Below are 15,571 nucleotides of genomic sequence, written 5' to 3'. Positions count from 1 at the left end.
AAGGCATGGCAAAGCAAAGTCAATTCATGCTATAACAATATGGGGGGGGTACATAAAATGACTTTGGAGATTTCCTGTGGTAAACTTTAATAAGGGTCCTTAACACCCCCACACCGCCACGGGGCTGTAGTGTGTACACTCCCCCCCCCCCGCCCTCCCTCCACAGAGGCATGTAGTGGACAGTAAGCTGGCGAGGGGAGGATACTTACGCCATAGAAATGACACTGAAATCCAGCCAGTTCCATGGGTCTCTGAGGAAGGTGAACCCATCTATACAGAATCCTCGAGCAAGGATTTTTACAATTGATTCAAATGTATAAATACCAGTGAAGGTGTATCTGCAAGACAAGAGAGGCACAGTAAGGGCTGGAACTGTTGCAGGTTTCAAGTTTAAAAGCTAACTTTGAAATCTGTAACTATTAGGTAACCAACAACAATGGTGAGGGGTTGGAATTTCTCAGCACTGGCAGTTTTTATTTCCATAAAGGCTCCAATTTAACCAATAGCTCAGCAGGAATTCAACTAGCAGACACGAGGCAAGCACACGCTGGGTTTGGAGATGGTAGCTAGGGGACTGTGTTACACAGTCCTACACAGTACCCATGGCCTGAGATGAGCACTCTTGTACACATGCAAGATAAGCAGGGTGAACGAAAGGAAGAATGAGGGCCTTGTACCCAGCTTCCTCCGCCAACCCTGGCACCACTCAATGACACACACAAGCATGCTCTGCGGGAGAGGGATACTCACTCCACTTGTTTCGACCACTCAGGAGGATTGCTAAAAGTCATGAATACACAGTTGGTCAAAATAGTACACATTATGATCATGCTGAACAATGTGAGGAAGAGGCAGTTAAGGAAAGTTCTGGAATCGACTTAGATAAAAAAAAAAAAAACAAGAACAACACAATACAACCCCCCTCCCCGCCACCTCCACCACCCACCCACAATGACGACATCACCAACAACAAAAACCTAAAGCATAAGACATAATGCTAAACTAAAAAAGAAATATAAAGAAAATATATTAAAATAACACACTTGGAACATTCATCGTAGGCTAGCTTTCTGCTGTTAATTCACAATCTATTGATCCCCCTTGCGCTTTTCAGAAATATTGTGCTAAAATATACATACATACATACACACAAACAAACAAACATCCATACACACATACATATTAATAACAAAACAGCATCTGTGCTCAGGCCTCTGTTAATTAAAATTAAATTAAAAGGCATTAAAATCACTATGACTATAAAACACTACCTGCAAGGCTTAATTGAGGACATCCCTCACAACTCTGGTTCATGGGAGGTAGGGGGTGTGTATTTGCAGAAGAACCTGTGTAATTAACCTCTTCTGCCCTCTCCTGCCCCTATGACCCCACAGAATTAACTGGAGGCTTTATCCTGGCTGAAGTTTTCACTGTGTGCGGATTCCCCCGCCACCTGACTGATGGCAGCGCAGTGCCGTGCCGGGCCAGATGAGCAGTAGCAGCACATATCATTCCGTGCTCTCCACCTGGCAGAGGTGAAGACCGCTGTTGTAATATGTCCTACGCAAGCCTATGATATGGCTTTGAGCACAGACTTGAAAGGCTATTCTTCCCATCTGCGAGCCCTGAGGAGCGATCAGTGGTGGAACAGGGCGGATGAGTCAGGGCCAGGGACACAGCAGGCTTCCTTTGCAGAAACCACACTGCCCCTGGACAGCAGCCCTGCACACAGTGAGGGCTGTGCATTAATTCACTGAAGAGCACAGCTGAGACATAAGAAATAACTGAAAATCATAATAATAACAACATGCAGAGGAGGTCTAAATGTCACAGGCAAAAAACTTAAAATAAAAATAAAACAGTAATGATAATAATACAAAACATTGTATAAAACTAAAAAGAAAAATCTAAAATCGCCTACAGATTGTGGCCCGTTAACCCCCCCTCCATACAAAAGCCAATAAACTATAATTACCAAGCCTGTCCGGTTAGCGCCATAAATAAAACCAACAAATGCACAAACTCACAAATTCACACTCACATAACAATCCAAACTCCACAGTGGCTTCCCTGCGCCCATGACTCACACCATTTGAAAAGGATATGAATGTATCAAAATTTTAATAGCTATTCGCCTTAGTAAATTAAAAGGACTTATGAAGTACAAGGCAGGAGTGGCACTAAAGCGGAAGATTGTTTTCCCTTTGTTTATCACTATAAACGTCTGTGGAGAGAGAGCGAGAGAGAGCGAGAGAGAGAGAGAGAGAGAGAGAGAGAGAGAGGGAGAGGAGAAGAAAAGAAGGTTAAACAGGACATCAAAACATTGTACAATCCATATTCCAGTCCATGGGTCACCTTTTAAGAGATTACTGCAGTCTAGCATGGCAAGACCACAGTGCAGTGTAGGAAGGAAATGTGAAATGGCAGCAGTGATAGGTATAGTCAGGACTGAAACCATGGTCAACCAGGGTAAAGTAGGGCCTATTTCTGTTTCCTGCAGTACAACATGAAGAACAAACTGAAGAAAATGTGGGAGAAAAACATTGAAAATCGACTTCCCGGCCTTACACTCAGCAGGACCAGGACCCAAGCTTGAAGAACGGTACCACCACACACCGCCCACCCCTCCCACTGTGTCACACTGTGCTACCAATTCAGACATTATCCACAGGCAGTTGAGTGCCATCCACACATATGTCTGTTGTTCACGCAAAAGCAACGACACCAGCAGGATACAGAACGATAGGCCAGGCCAACGGTTGAGCTCCAGTTAAGTGCTGGTGGGGTTTGAGGGGTCCAAGGGTTGTGTGCAGCTGCCACACAGGCCTGACTAACAGGGGTGCTGACAGGTATTGCATCGCATGGACAGGTATCCTCTCCCTGACACGCCCTGCAGTTCCTCCCCACGTCCTGCAACATGCGTGGCCTCGGGACTTGGGCATCTTGGCTCGGTCAGTGGGTAGGCCCGCTTCTGAAAAACGATGGGAGGAAGGGCCACTGGAGTGAAAGCTAATAAACGTTGCAACACACTGCGTGCATCTCATCAACCTCTCACCCCCCAACATGAGCTTGTATCCAAAGGCTACATTTCGCAAGAAGAAGTCCTGAGACAGCTTTGAGAAATCCTTCAAATATGAGCAGAACAGCTGTGAGACAAAGACAGCTAGCCATCCCAGGAGACATTGTTGTTGATGCTTTGGATGCTACAAACCCTCTAGAATGTAGTCCTCCCTCGCACCTGCAGTGCTGGGCTCGGGACGGCAGGGTGGGGTCTGTGTATGCACAAACAGCTACACCCAGCCACACACTGGCAGTGGCACAAGTATTCACTGGCACAGCAAGAAGATGGAGAATGAAATTCCCACAAACACCCACATGGCTCTAATAAGCAAATCAATAATGCAATTCAAAGTGCCCCAGAGCTCCAACACAGTCCTGGAGTCCAGTCACCTCTTGTCCGCCAGTGACCGTGGTTTAGGACTCAGAGAGTCAAACGCAAAGCTCAAATGCACTGTGCTGGCCATCCTGTCCAGTTGTCCTGTCTCTGTTTCCAGTAAAAGAGAGATGGAGACCAAAACAGAAGTCTCTGGTCTCTGTGATGGTGGTGCAATAGCAGCAGTGGCAGGCAAGTAAGGATGACTGAATGTGATCTCCAGCGAGATACTGGAGTTTGTGGAAGTAAGAAAGAAAAAAAAAAGTGGGAGAAAAAAAAATACAAAAGGAAAGATGAAGGAAAAGGCAAAAAATAATCAAGAGAAGTGTCCCTTAATTTTTTTTATACACACATATGCATATAGACACATGATACAAGATTGTCTCTTACTTTCCCCAGATCAGCTTTAACTGGCATGTTTTGAAAATGGCTCTCTTAAAATGTGAAGAGGAGGCGTGTATCTAAATAAAACAAATAAAAGCTGATTCCAGTTTTTGTCTCATTAGCCGTTTGATTAGTAGTTAATTAATTCCTTGCTTACTATAGCTGATGTCGCCACTCTCCACGAGTTCCCTGTAGCCTGGAAGTCCGCACAGCGCACCATGAAAGCCAGGTGCCTCCTCCCCTACTGGAAGCCCATTCCTCAGCTGAACACACCAGCTTTATAATGGCCTCCCTCTCTGAATGTGTTTATTTTTCATAAATCCATAAAGAGGAGCACTGTGCCAGTGTCCCAGAGGCACAGTGGCAGGGGCGCGTGGCTCTCCGGGTGGGACACCTCTGAGCACAGACTCTCTCGATGCTTGGACACACACGCACTCACTCACTCACACTCATGCACACACACACACACACATGCATATTCTTGCACACACACAGAATGCAGAATGCCTTTGTAACAGTGCAGTGTAGTCAGGAAACTCAGGTTTGTCCTCCAAGAAAAAAGTAAACGAACAGTCTAGCGATTACCATTGTTTTGTGGTTTAGTTATTTTCTAACCTATTTTTAAACTAACTGCAACACAGAGGAAAACAAACAAACAGCTTATTTCTCTTCATGATGAGGCACAAAAAGTCAAATCTTTCAACACAAACCCTGTGACCATTTGCTTTCAGAACACTATTTGTTTTCTTCCATTCCCAACCACCTAAAAAAATATCTAGTGCCCTCCCCACATAAAGAAAAAACATGATAAAATAAAGTAAAATTCTTGCTTTCTTAATGTAAAGGTGGTCACTACACAAGCCTTCTCTCACAGGTCTTCTCTCTGTGGGATTGGTGTCATTAACACTATCGTTTGAGCCTCCTTAATGTCCAGACCCAGCATGCTTTTAGGCTCCATTTAATTTTACTAGTGTTCGGATGCATCACCTAATTGCACACATTTCCCCTTGCACTAGCAGCTACAGGCCTGCCATAAAGAGCGATCACTGAATAAATTGAAAGAGGGAGATCGAAAGAGAGAGAGCAAGATCAAGAAGAGAGCAGAGAGCATGGAAACAGTGCAGGAGCCAGGGACCACTGGGCCTCAGCACAGAACACCCCACTAGCACCACTGTAAGAAAACAGTTTGACTGAGGAAGGAAAACTTGCCATAGTGAAAAAAGACAAAAGCATTTCTATGCAAAGGGTGTTGTGCTAAGGGTTCTGTGCCTTTTAATGGCATAGGTGATTAGTGTGCACATTACAAAAAAAAAAACAGACTCTCGTTGAGCACCCCAACACAGGTTGACTCACATGCTTCAGACACTTCATCAAAAGACAGCAGTCTGACTTGCCGGCCCATGATGTGCCAATCCTAACCTTGTCCCTCTCTCTCTTTTATTCCTGTATCTCTCTCACTCTCTTTCTCCTTCAAGAAAACTGTTATGCAGTGGCCATTGACCTATTCCTACATGCACTGTTTACCCCCGCCACCCTTTGTTCTTCTACATTTGATCATGTCAGTGGGTTTTATGTTGTCTTTGTGTACATGTCTGTGTTGGTGTGTATCAGTAGATTTTGCCTCAGCTTATTAGTGTGCACCAGGAATAGGTGGGGTAGTTTCCTGAAGGGAGATTAAAAAAAAATATTTTTTTTGCTTGAGCAGCAAGAGCAAGAGATGAGAGAGAGAGAGAAAGGGAGAGAAGAGAGGGAGAGTGCTAGAGTCCTCATGCATGTATAAGGAGATAACCTCATAATTGTTTTAATAAAACATGGTAATTTAAATAAAAGATTAATGAGATCCACATGCATTTGCAGAAGTGATACTAACCCTTATGCTTTTACAAAGGCTTTACTGCATTAACCCCAGGCTAGACACAGACAGGGCTCTCTGCTGGAATCCACATGACAGAAACAGAATCCATTAAACTGAGGGAGAGGGACAGTCCCACTGCAACAGGAGGCTGCAAAGAGCTCCTCAAGCCTGATCTGCACGGCATGAAACCAGGTGCTGCAGCATGACCGCGTTAAGCAGCCACTGTACACTGGTAACTACTGAAACCAAGGGAGACAAGAGCACAACGCTGGCTGAGGCAGGCAGGCAGGCTCCACCAGGCCCCAGGGCCCTGGAATCAGCTCCTGGTGGCCTGTCTGAAGGCCATTTAGGTATCCAGGTGGTGGCAGCAACAGCAACGGCAGCAGGACAGGAAACAACACCAGAAACGATAGAGAACATTTAAAATATGTGTAAATTAAAATAATGGTTTGTGTCGGTTGGTGTGCCCCGAGAATCCACACAACACTGGAAAACAGTCCCAGCAGGGAAGTTCACATCGTGTTTGTAAAAAGAAACACACAAAAACATGCATGTCGCCATGGAAAAAAACTTCGGATAAATGTCCTTACAATAACAAAAACAAAAATATTAGAGTCTTGGTTTGGAAAGCACAGGCCCTGCACTATTGCTTCAGCAAAGTACAGAGATCAAGCAGGAAACAACGCCGGCACAACAGAGATCAATATGATGGTCAGTGAGAATTGCAAAACCCTCATTTTCACTCCTTCCTTTCCCTTTCCCTTTCCACACACTGACACCTGGGCTGCAGCCTGAATATACACATCAAGGCAGGACTGGGGAAGAGAGGAGAAGGCCAACCCAACGGGAGCCGAGCCCATGTTAACTTAGGAAAGAGGCTCTTACATCGGAACTGAGGTCCACACAGGAGATACTGCTGCTCTGCCAGCAGGCAGCCCAAACCACACGCTGACGGGGGGGGGGCAGTGTTTATCGACGCAGCTGCACAATCATCCACGAAGGACGAGCTAATGTTGCAGGAGACACCTGCAGCTTCAGAGAAAAACAGCCGTGCACTGCAAATGTCAAGAGGGAGAGAGCACAGCCCAGCACAGTCCTGCTCAGCCCTAACCAGCACCACCAAACCCAGCCCAGTCCCGCCCACCCAGCCTTGCCCTACCCAGCCCTGCAGCTCTGTAGGCTGTACTTCCCAGGACCTTGACTTTCACATCTCAGCCTTACAGGAAACCACAAACACACTGAATGGATAGTTGCAGAACTGTATATGCATATACAAACATACACGCACAACACAACTCCCACAATCACACAAACATATACACAACACATTAACAATCACACACATACAAACATCACACACTGACAGTCACAAATGCGTGTGCACATGTACACACACTGCACACATTCTTTTTTTGTTTTTGTGAAAGCATGACTGAGTTGCTGCAAAGCTACTGAAATTTTCATAGCCAAGCGCCAGTGAGGCAGGCAGGCTGTGGGGGAGAGACTGCAGCAACACTGACCAGGCAGAGAGAGAGAGAGAGAGAAGTGATGGGACACTGTGCTGTGTCTGCAGCAGTAGCTAACACAGCCACTGAACCTGACAGATTAGTCTTCTCTCTGTCAGATTATTCTCTGTATTTCTTATGTCTGTGATTATATGGAGATGTTTTTCAAAGCAGGGGTTCCTTGTTTCTCTGCAACACTATCAACCTGTTATTTCTTGTAAGCTAAGGATAAACAAAATAGATTACTGTTACACACTGCATGGAAAATACAGTATAGAGCACGATTCTATCCACACACCTGCACACAATACATTCTTCAGCTGGACCTTGCATTGACAGAAAGCCATCTGGTCAAATGGAGCAAGGAATATCTGCAATTACAGAGGCGAGGGGTTGGGGGACGGGGATGACGCTGCAGTCCTGGGACACACTGCTCTCCACTCCGGGGCCTCTGATGAGGTGTCCTACATTGCCATGCCTGGGCAGGTGTGCATCTCCCTGCGGAGGGGTGCTGTGCGTCCTGCTCGCTCACCAACACTGGCAGCCAGTGCTTCTTTTCACTCTAGCTGCACAATCCCATCTCTCCCCCTCCCCCCTCTTCTCTCATCTCCTCTCCTTTTCTCCCCCTCCTCTCTCTCTCTCGCCTGCACTAATGGATGCTGCATCATCACAGCAAACCTTCCTCTGGCTCGGCCTGTTCTGCACACTGCCGTGGTACAGCTCTAATTTATTACACACAGCAGCAGAAAATCCAATAGAAGCAAAAGGCTTCCTGCATGCTTCAAATATCTGCTCCTGGAGATATGTATTTATTTATTCTTAACTCAGCCCCTTCCAAGCCACACATGGTAACAAGGGAGGATGAACGGTTTACAGAATTTCCATTTCTTATTGGACATGGACAAGAGAGCTTCAATGTGTGTAATATTTATATATAATCGCAATAGAAGTGTCTAGGTGCGGTGGTAGCCACACCGCAGGAGCAGAAAACATGACGCAGCTGGCCTGGACCAGTCCTGGCAAGTTCTGTCCATCACTCTGACCCACCTGGATCAAGCCAGGAAAAATGTTAAAAATCCACAAAAAAAGAAGACCACAATAAAGTCATATTGACCACAGCCATCACACATAAAAAACTGCAGCAATACCCACAGCTGCCCAGCATGGCCCTAGATGCCAAGAGGCTGACTGGAACCAAAAGAAAACTTCCTGCCAATACAGGAACACAAAAGCAATGAAATCAATACAATCATTCATTAATAACGAATGCATAAGATAATGGCCTTGGAGGTGCTTCCGGTTCATGCAGCCGTGCAGTGCAGTCCAGTACATAAAAACTAACTCCCCCCCTTGTGCCTCTCTGCACTTCGCAGCCGTAGAGACTCAAGGGCGCCGGGACAAGGTTACTCCTGGGAGAGACAGACAGCAGTGGTACTCGGCTGTAGACCCACGGGAGGGGTTTTGGGGTTAGGGGCTGCAGGGGCACAGGAAGGAAGAGAGGTGTCAAAAATCTCCAGGGAATCAGCAGACACTCCAGTCAGGAGACAGGAATCTGCTGATTCGGTGGTTTGCACTTGCAGAGGTTTCATTTTTTTCATTTTTCTGTTATGGTTTAAATTATGTGCGGCTCGGCTGTGGAGAGGAGGGGCCACAGTCTCCACTCCTAGACACTGTGTGTGGAGAGTAAAGGACTCCAGCGCCTGGGCTGGACTGGGCTGAATCAGAGAGCTGCATCTAATAGCAGAATTGGCCCGGCCTGAGGTGTCCACGGGCCCATCTGCACCACCCAATTTTCTTCTCCATATTACCGCAGATAAAATCCCAAAGTTATGTTTAAGTGAAGAAAAAAATATAATAAAAATTTATATAAATCCAGTCTCTTGACAGATTTGCATATTTCAAGCATTTGTTAGCAGCTGTGTTTCTGTGTTGTAGTGAACGGACAGCATGTGATTGGCTCGGTGACAATTAGCTTTTCCAAGTCCTCCCAGCAACCTTTTAAATTATTCACCGGGGATGAATGTCCAGTCCGAGCTCCGCCCTCCCCAAACAGGGGCCGTGGAGCATCAAGTACTCTGACTGTCAGCAGGCAGGCTGAGATTATACCACACCCTCACAACACAGATTAACAAGACAGGATCCCGCTCCAGGTGCACAACACAAGGTCCCACTCCAGGCGCACAACATAGGGTGCAGCTCCACTCCAGGCTGCAGGGCCTTCTGGAGTCTTGTTCTTTAACCTCAAGCTGTGAATGAACTCAACCGTCTCTTAACTGGGCCAACAGGTCTTAATAATAATAATAATTTTAATCAATATTATGTTTCATGTTGTGTTACTATACATGTAGTATTTACAAGACAGGCCTGATTTAAGACAAGGCGCTCATTACACACATACAAATTGTCTGGCTAATTAAGTAGTCGGATCAAATTAAGCAATTGGGAGGTGGGGTAGAAGGTGATCCTGCAGACAGTGCTGCGAGGGGGGGGCGGACTTGTCAGGCCCTCCATCAATGATCGTGGGACAGAGATAGGCTGCCCTGGGTTGGGGGGGGGGGGCTATCTGGCTCACTTCCCCAGTCATCTGACAGGAATTAGAGTGTCCCAAGCAACCCCTGTAGTAGATACAGCCACAGCTGGACTCTGGGATCTGCAAGCCAGCCAACATTATGAATGTTTATCAGGAAACAGGCAGGAGGAGTAAGGGAGAAAAAATATGAATTGGATCCATCTCCATTCCTCGCTCTCTCTCATACAGCATGTGTGGTGCTGTGCAGTGTTGTACTGTAGAGTGCTGCGCGCTGCAGTGTGTTGCGTTGCGTTGGTGTTCTGTGCGGTGCGGTGCTGGCAGTTCCAGGCTAATAGCTTGAGACAGTTAAGAATGATTTACCGGTTTTTCCCATCACTAGGGACACAAGAACTGCAACACTGCACTTATTTTCCCTCTCTCTCTCCTCTCTCCCTCCCATTCTCTTGCCTTCCTCCTCCCTAACAAATGCATGACTGCCACCATCGTGTTTCTCTGCTGCTGCTAGCTTGGAGATGGAGATAATGGAGGGGGGCAGGGGGGTGGAGGAAGAGAAAAATAAAAGGCTGATTGAAACTAAACAGCAACATTCCATGCATTGTTCCCTCGGGAGCTCCCAGCTAAGGATATTAAGTGGAGGGGGTCTGAGCTGGGATGAGGTAGGGGTGCTGTGACAAGGGCACAGAAAATGAAAATGGGAAGCTTTAATAATGCACATGCTCCCTCCTTATTGTTTGTTTCTTGCAATCTTCAAACGCAAGATTGTCCTGTAATTGTATGTCTGACGGGGTCAGAGGCAGAATCGTGTGATCCTGTCTGTCTGGCAGCTGGTGAGGTGGTGAGGTGTGCTGCACAGAGAAGGGCCCTGCCGTGCTCCTCAAGGTCACATGCCACAGGCTGGAGAGCACAGGCCAGCCAAACGAGAGTACCTGTTCAGCAGGAAGGACAGGAGCACTCCAGAGAATTCAGCTTTTTTCGTTGGTTTTGTTTTTGTTTGTTTTGTTTTCCCAAAGAGGTATTCAAAATCCTGAAAGGGGCTTGCACACAAGCACGCAAAAAAGAAACTCAATAGGAATACACCTTCCAATGAGCACAGAGAGCTCAGTGAGCACATAGCATCTGAAGATTCAAGACTGATAATTTAAGGCTCCTCTGTACACAAAAAGCAGTGGGGGCGTGGAGCAAGCTGACAGGCCAGGCCGCACTGTGAAAGCCTGCTCCCTGCATGGCTTATCCAAGGCATTAGTCAAGCTCCATTACTGACCAAGCGCTACCCAGACCCACATTGACAGCAAATCTCTCCCATCTGGGCCTCCTCACCGACATCCCGCAACATCCGTCATACAAATCAGGCAATCGGGCACAACCCAGATCTTTTCCATCACACGGCAAGTCTGTTTGGGTTAACCGTCCCTCTCCACCTCCTCTCCCTGTCAAGGCATCTGGACCTCCGATGTGAGAGTGACACGATTCATCATCAACCCAGCGTCCCGCTGAAACAATCATTTTCATTTCATTTTTACTCTATTGCTCCCCTTGTCATGTGGCCCATGCGACATATACACAGTAGTGCATTCAGAGCATTTCCATTTTCCAAGGGACTAAATATTTCGGACATTTTTTTTTTTTTGTAAAGTGCTGCCCGGAACACTCCTGCCCTGCACAGTGTTAGCCTCGTTAGAGCAATTAGTGGCGCCCTGGCTGTCTTAGAGACATTGGATTCAGAATGCTTGTGCAGACAGACGCTTGTCCGTGCCGATGTTGTGTCATTATCGTGGTTTCATTTTTTTTTCGTTTTTTTAAATAGAGAATAAAGAATAAAGAATAAAATAAGAGAGCTATGAAATAAAAAAAATAAAAATGATCTCAATTTATCTATCATGCAAAATGTATATGTCTGCAAATAAATATATACATCTGCTTTAAGTTGTATTGATCACCACCGAGCTCTCGGAAGCACCCCCCAGCTCCGCACTCCTCAGCGGATAAACATCTGCAAACATGTGTAAATGGCACCTCAGAAAGAGCTTCATCCTCCAGATATTTTCTTCTATGAATTTTGCAACACTAACTGGTCTCATGGCTTGTTTGGGGTTTGAGCGCTCTGCTGGAACAAACATTTATTCTTCAGAAAACAGGTGTCCTTCTCCAAAGGTGTGCCGATGGGCTCCTCTGACCTTCAAACCCCCGCACCTGACCCCTACACCTTAATTCATGACTGTGCTCCTGCCTCGTCAATAGCTTTACCACAGGCAGTTTGTACCTGGTGGGGGGGGGGTGGCAGGTGTGGAGCCTGAGTCAGATTTCAGGGAGTTGCATCATTGAAGCAGGCCTGGTCATGTTACTGAGAACCCTCTTTTGAGGGTGGAGGAGCCCATGAGTGGTACTGCTGGGCAGTGTGTGGACTGCAGCGTGCAGCGAAGGCAACAAGTCAAGCTTTTGGAAAAACAATAATCTTTCAATGGAGGATGCACTGAAACCACCACACAGACATTTCAGATCATGCGCCCCTCCCCCAGTCCCCAATCATTTCCCAGTCACGACCCCACAATGGACACTCCCTCATCACCCACAACCCCAGCTAACCAGATTTCCATTTCCATGGTGATTTCCCACTGTGTCCTTTCCCTGCTGTAGCTCAGGTGCCAGTGTCTGTGTATAGAGGACAGACACCTGGCGGAAGCCACCTTGGCAGAGAGAGCCCGCACTGCAGCACAGGAGCCGACTTCTGTTATCAGCCAGCCACCAGATACACAGACAGGTGGACAGATAGATAAATCCCCTCATTTCAACTCCCCACCCCTACTAGTCCAACAAACCTGGCTGTGCAATACCTCTACATTTTTGTTTTGTTCAATTTGTTGGAATAAGGGGATTGAACAAAACCTATTTTTTTTCTTTCAACAGGGTGGGGGGGGCTTTAGGGTTTTTTGTCAGACAGGTTCAAACTCCTGTACCCTCTCCTGTTTCGGTGGGGAGGTTGCTGTGAGTTAATGGTGGAGAGATTGGGAGGGGTGTGGGTGTGTGTGAAGAGGAGAGAGAGTGTTGGTGGCCGATAGAGTGTGAGGAGCTGTGTGGCTAAGGGGGTTCAGAGGGAGGAGTTACAAGTATCAGACTGTAGTGGTGGTAGTGGGAGGAGTAGTGGTGGGAAGGGGATAGTGGTGGGGTCACTGGGTTAGGGCCACTCACTTTCTCGTTTAAATAATAAGGGTCCAAGTCCTCCAGTGGTACCGCCACCATCTTAGAAGGAATATCGCCATAGATGAAGGGCAGGCTGCGGCCCGCCTCCAGGTCACTGTTGGGGCGGGGCTTGTTCTCATCGTCGTCGTCGCGGTGACTGCTGTCAGGCTTGGGGGGCTTCTTACTCCTCTCTTCGGTGATGCGCTTCTCGATGTTGACCAAAGATTCCGGGGTAAATTTGCGGAAGCTGTCAGGTCCGGGCGGTGCGAGAAGGGGTGCAGCCATGTTTTCATCCTGCAGCAACTTCCTCTTTTAATTATGTATCATCCAGGACAGCCAGCTCTGCTTCCAGTGGTGGGGGGGGGGGTAGAGAGAGAGAGAGAGAGAGAGAGAGAGAGAGAGAGAGAGAGAGGGAGAAAACATACAGGGTCAGTTGTAGTCTGGACGGCACCCCAGGAAAGCAGTACAAGTCTTTACACAACACTGATGACTTCTCACAGAAAATTACCAGAAATAAATGATTAAATTACAACAATGATAATAAATAGAGTTTGGCAGGAGGAGGATCACCCCAATTTCACACCTAACCTCCGCCGCCTTCCACCAGTATCAGTATCCTCATAGCCAGGTCATTGTTCCCTTAGTCAAAAAGAGTCTGTGACAAAATAAACATTATTTACCTTCTACTTCATATGTCTATTGGGGTTACCCAAACTTCTGAATATTAATAATTAAATAAACCATGTAATTATGCCTGTGGTTTAAGGCGCATTTTAGGAGCTTATATGCCTATTGCTTGTTCTGCAGGTGACAGGTAGGGTGCACCTACAGTGAGGGAAAAAAGTATTTGATCCCCTGCTGATTTTGTATGTTTGCCCACTGACAAAGAAATGATCAGTCTATAATTTTAATGGTAGATGTATTTTAACAGTGAGAGACAGAATAACAACAAATAAATCCAGAAAAACGCATTTCAAAAAAGTTATACATTGATTTGCATGTTAATGAGGGAAATAAGTATTTGACCCCTTCGACTTAGTACTTGGTGGCAAAACCCTTGTTGGCAATTACAGACGTCAGACGTTTCTTGTAGTTGGCCACCAGGTTTGCACACATCTCAGGAGGGATTTTGTCCCACTCCTCTTTGCAGATCCTCTCCAAGTCATTAAGGTTTCAAGGCTGACGTTTGGCAACTCAAACCTTCAGCTCCCTCCACAGATTTTCTATGGGATTAAGGTCTGGAGACTGGCTAGGCCACTCCAGCACCTTAATTTGCTTCTTCTTGAGCCACTCCTTTGTTGCCTTGGCTGTGTGTTTTGGGTCATTGTCATGCTGGAATACCCATCCATGACCCATTTTCAATGCCCTGGCTGAGGGAAGGAGGTTCTCACCCAAGATTTGACGGTACATGGCCCCGTCCATCGTCCCTTTGATGCGGTGCAGTTGTCCTGTCCCCTTAGCAGAAAAACACCCCCAAAGCATAATGTTTCCATCTCCATGTTTGACGGTGGGGATGGTGTTCTTGGGGTCATTCCTCCTCCTCCAAACACGGCGAGTTGAGTTGACGCCAAAGAGCTCGATTTTGGTCTCATCTGACCACAACACTTTCACCCAGTTCTCCTCTGAATCATTCAGATGTTCATTGGCAAACTTCAGACGGGCCTGTACATGTGCTTTCTTGAACAGGGGGACCTTGCGGGCGCTTCTGGATTTCAGTCCTTGACGGCGTAGTGTGTTACCAATTGTTTTCTTGGTGACTATGGTCCCAGCTGCCTTGAGATCATTAATAAGATCCTCCCGTGTAGTTCTGCACTGATTCCTCACCGTTGAAACTCCACGAGGTGAGATCTTGCATTGAGGGAGACTGACAGTTATTTTGTGTTTCTTCCATTTGCAAATAATCGCACCAACTGTTGTCACCTTCTCACCAAGCTGCTTGGCGATGGTCTTGTAGCCCATTCCAGCCTTGTGTAGGTCTACAATCTTGTCCCTGACATCCTTGGACAGCTCTTTGGTCTTGGCCATGGTGGAGAGTTTGGAATCTGATTGATTGATTGCTTCTGTGGACAGGTGTTTTTTATACAGGTAACGAGCTGAGATTAGGAGCTCTCCCTTTAAGAGAGTGCTCCTAATCTCAGCTCATTACCTGTATAAAAGACACCTGGGAGCCAGAAATCTTGCTGATTGATAGGGGATCAAATACTTATTTCCCTCATTAATATGCAAATCAATTTATAACTTTTTTGTAATGCATTTTTCTGGATTTTGTTGTTGTTATTCTGTCTCTCACTGTTAAAATACACCTACCATTAAAATTATAGACTGATCATTTCTTTGTCAGTGGGCAAACGTACAAAATCAGCAGGGGATCAAATACTTTTTTCCCTCACTGTATCTCATTCTGCAGGTGCCAGGTGAGGCCTGGGAGACTGAAGATCTACCCATCAACACAGCAAGGACAACAACAGGGTCTGTATGCTCTCCCACTGCACAGGTCTGTGGCTGTAGCTGTTCCCTGCCTGGATTACCACAGCATTCATTTTACCAAAATCCCCCTCTGCGTCCCCAGGACACATTGGTATGGGAGACGTGAAACTTTTTCCCTGCTAATTTCTCCAGACATTGGAGGGGGGGGGAGTGCAAATCCAACACTGTGCTAACAGCTTGAGACACCCAGCTCGCGACAA

At 46.6% G+C, this 15,571-nt stretch overlaps 1 protein-coding gene across 5 annotated transcripts in view; it reads right to left on the bottom strand.

Annotated features, from left to right (window-relative positions):
- scn8ab (sodium channel, voltage gated, type VIII, alpha subunit b) overlaps nt 1-15,571 on the bottom strand; it is an 81,949-nt gene that overhangs the window by 52,007 nt on the left and 14,371 nt on the right. For 3 of the 5 annotated variants that reach the window (XM_066708647.1, XM_066708648.1, XM_066708649.1), the window contains exons 1-2: nt 751-883; nt 210-338 (exon numbers count right to left, since the gene is read on the bottom strand). In XM_066708647.1, coding sequence (XP_066564744.1) covers nt 210-338; nt 751-830 — 209 coding nt within the window. In that variant the 5' untranslated portion in view covers nt 831-883. Of the gene's footprint in view, nt 1-209; nt 339-750; nt 884-2,105; nt 2,225-12,893; nt 13,227-15,571 lie in introns of those variants that run through there. The other 2 variants (XM_066708651.1, XM_066708650.1) reach the window with 2 other exon arrangements.

Source organism: Amia ocellicauda, chromosome 7, assembly GCF_036373705.1.
Source record: "Amia ocellicauda isolate fAmiCal2 chromosome 7, fAmiCal2.hap1, whole genome shotgun sequence".
NCBI lineage: Eukaryota > Metazoa > Chordata > Actinopteri > Amiiformes > Amiidae > Amia > Amia ocellicauda.
This window is presented reverse-complemented; position numbering and strand designations above follow the sequence as displayed.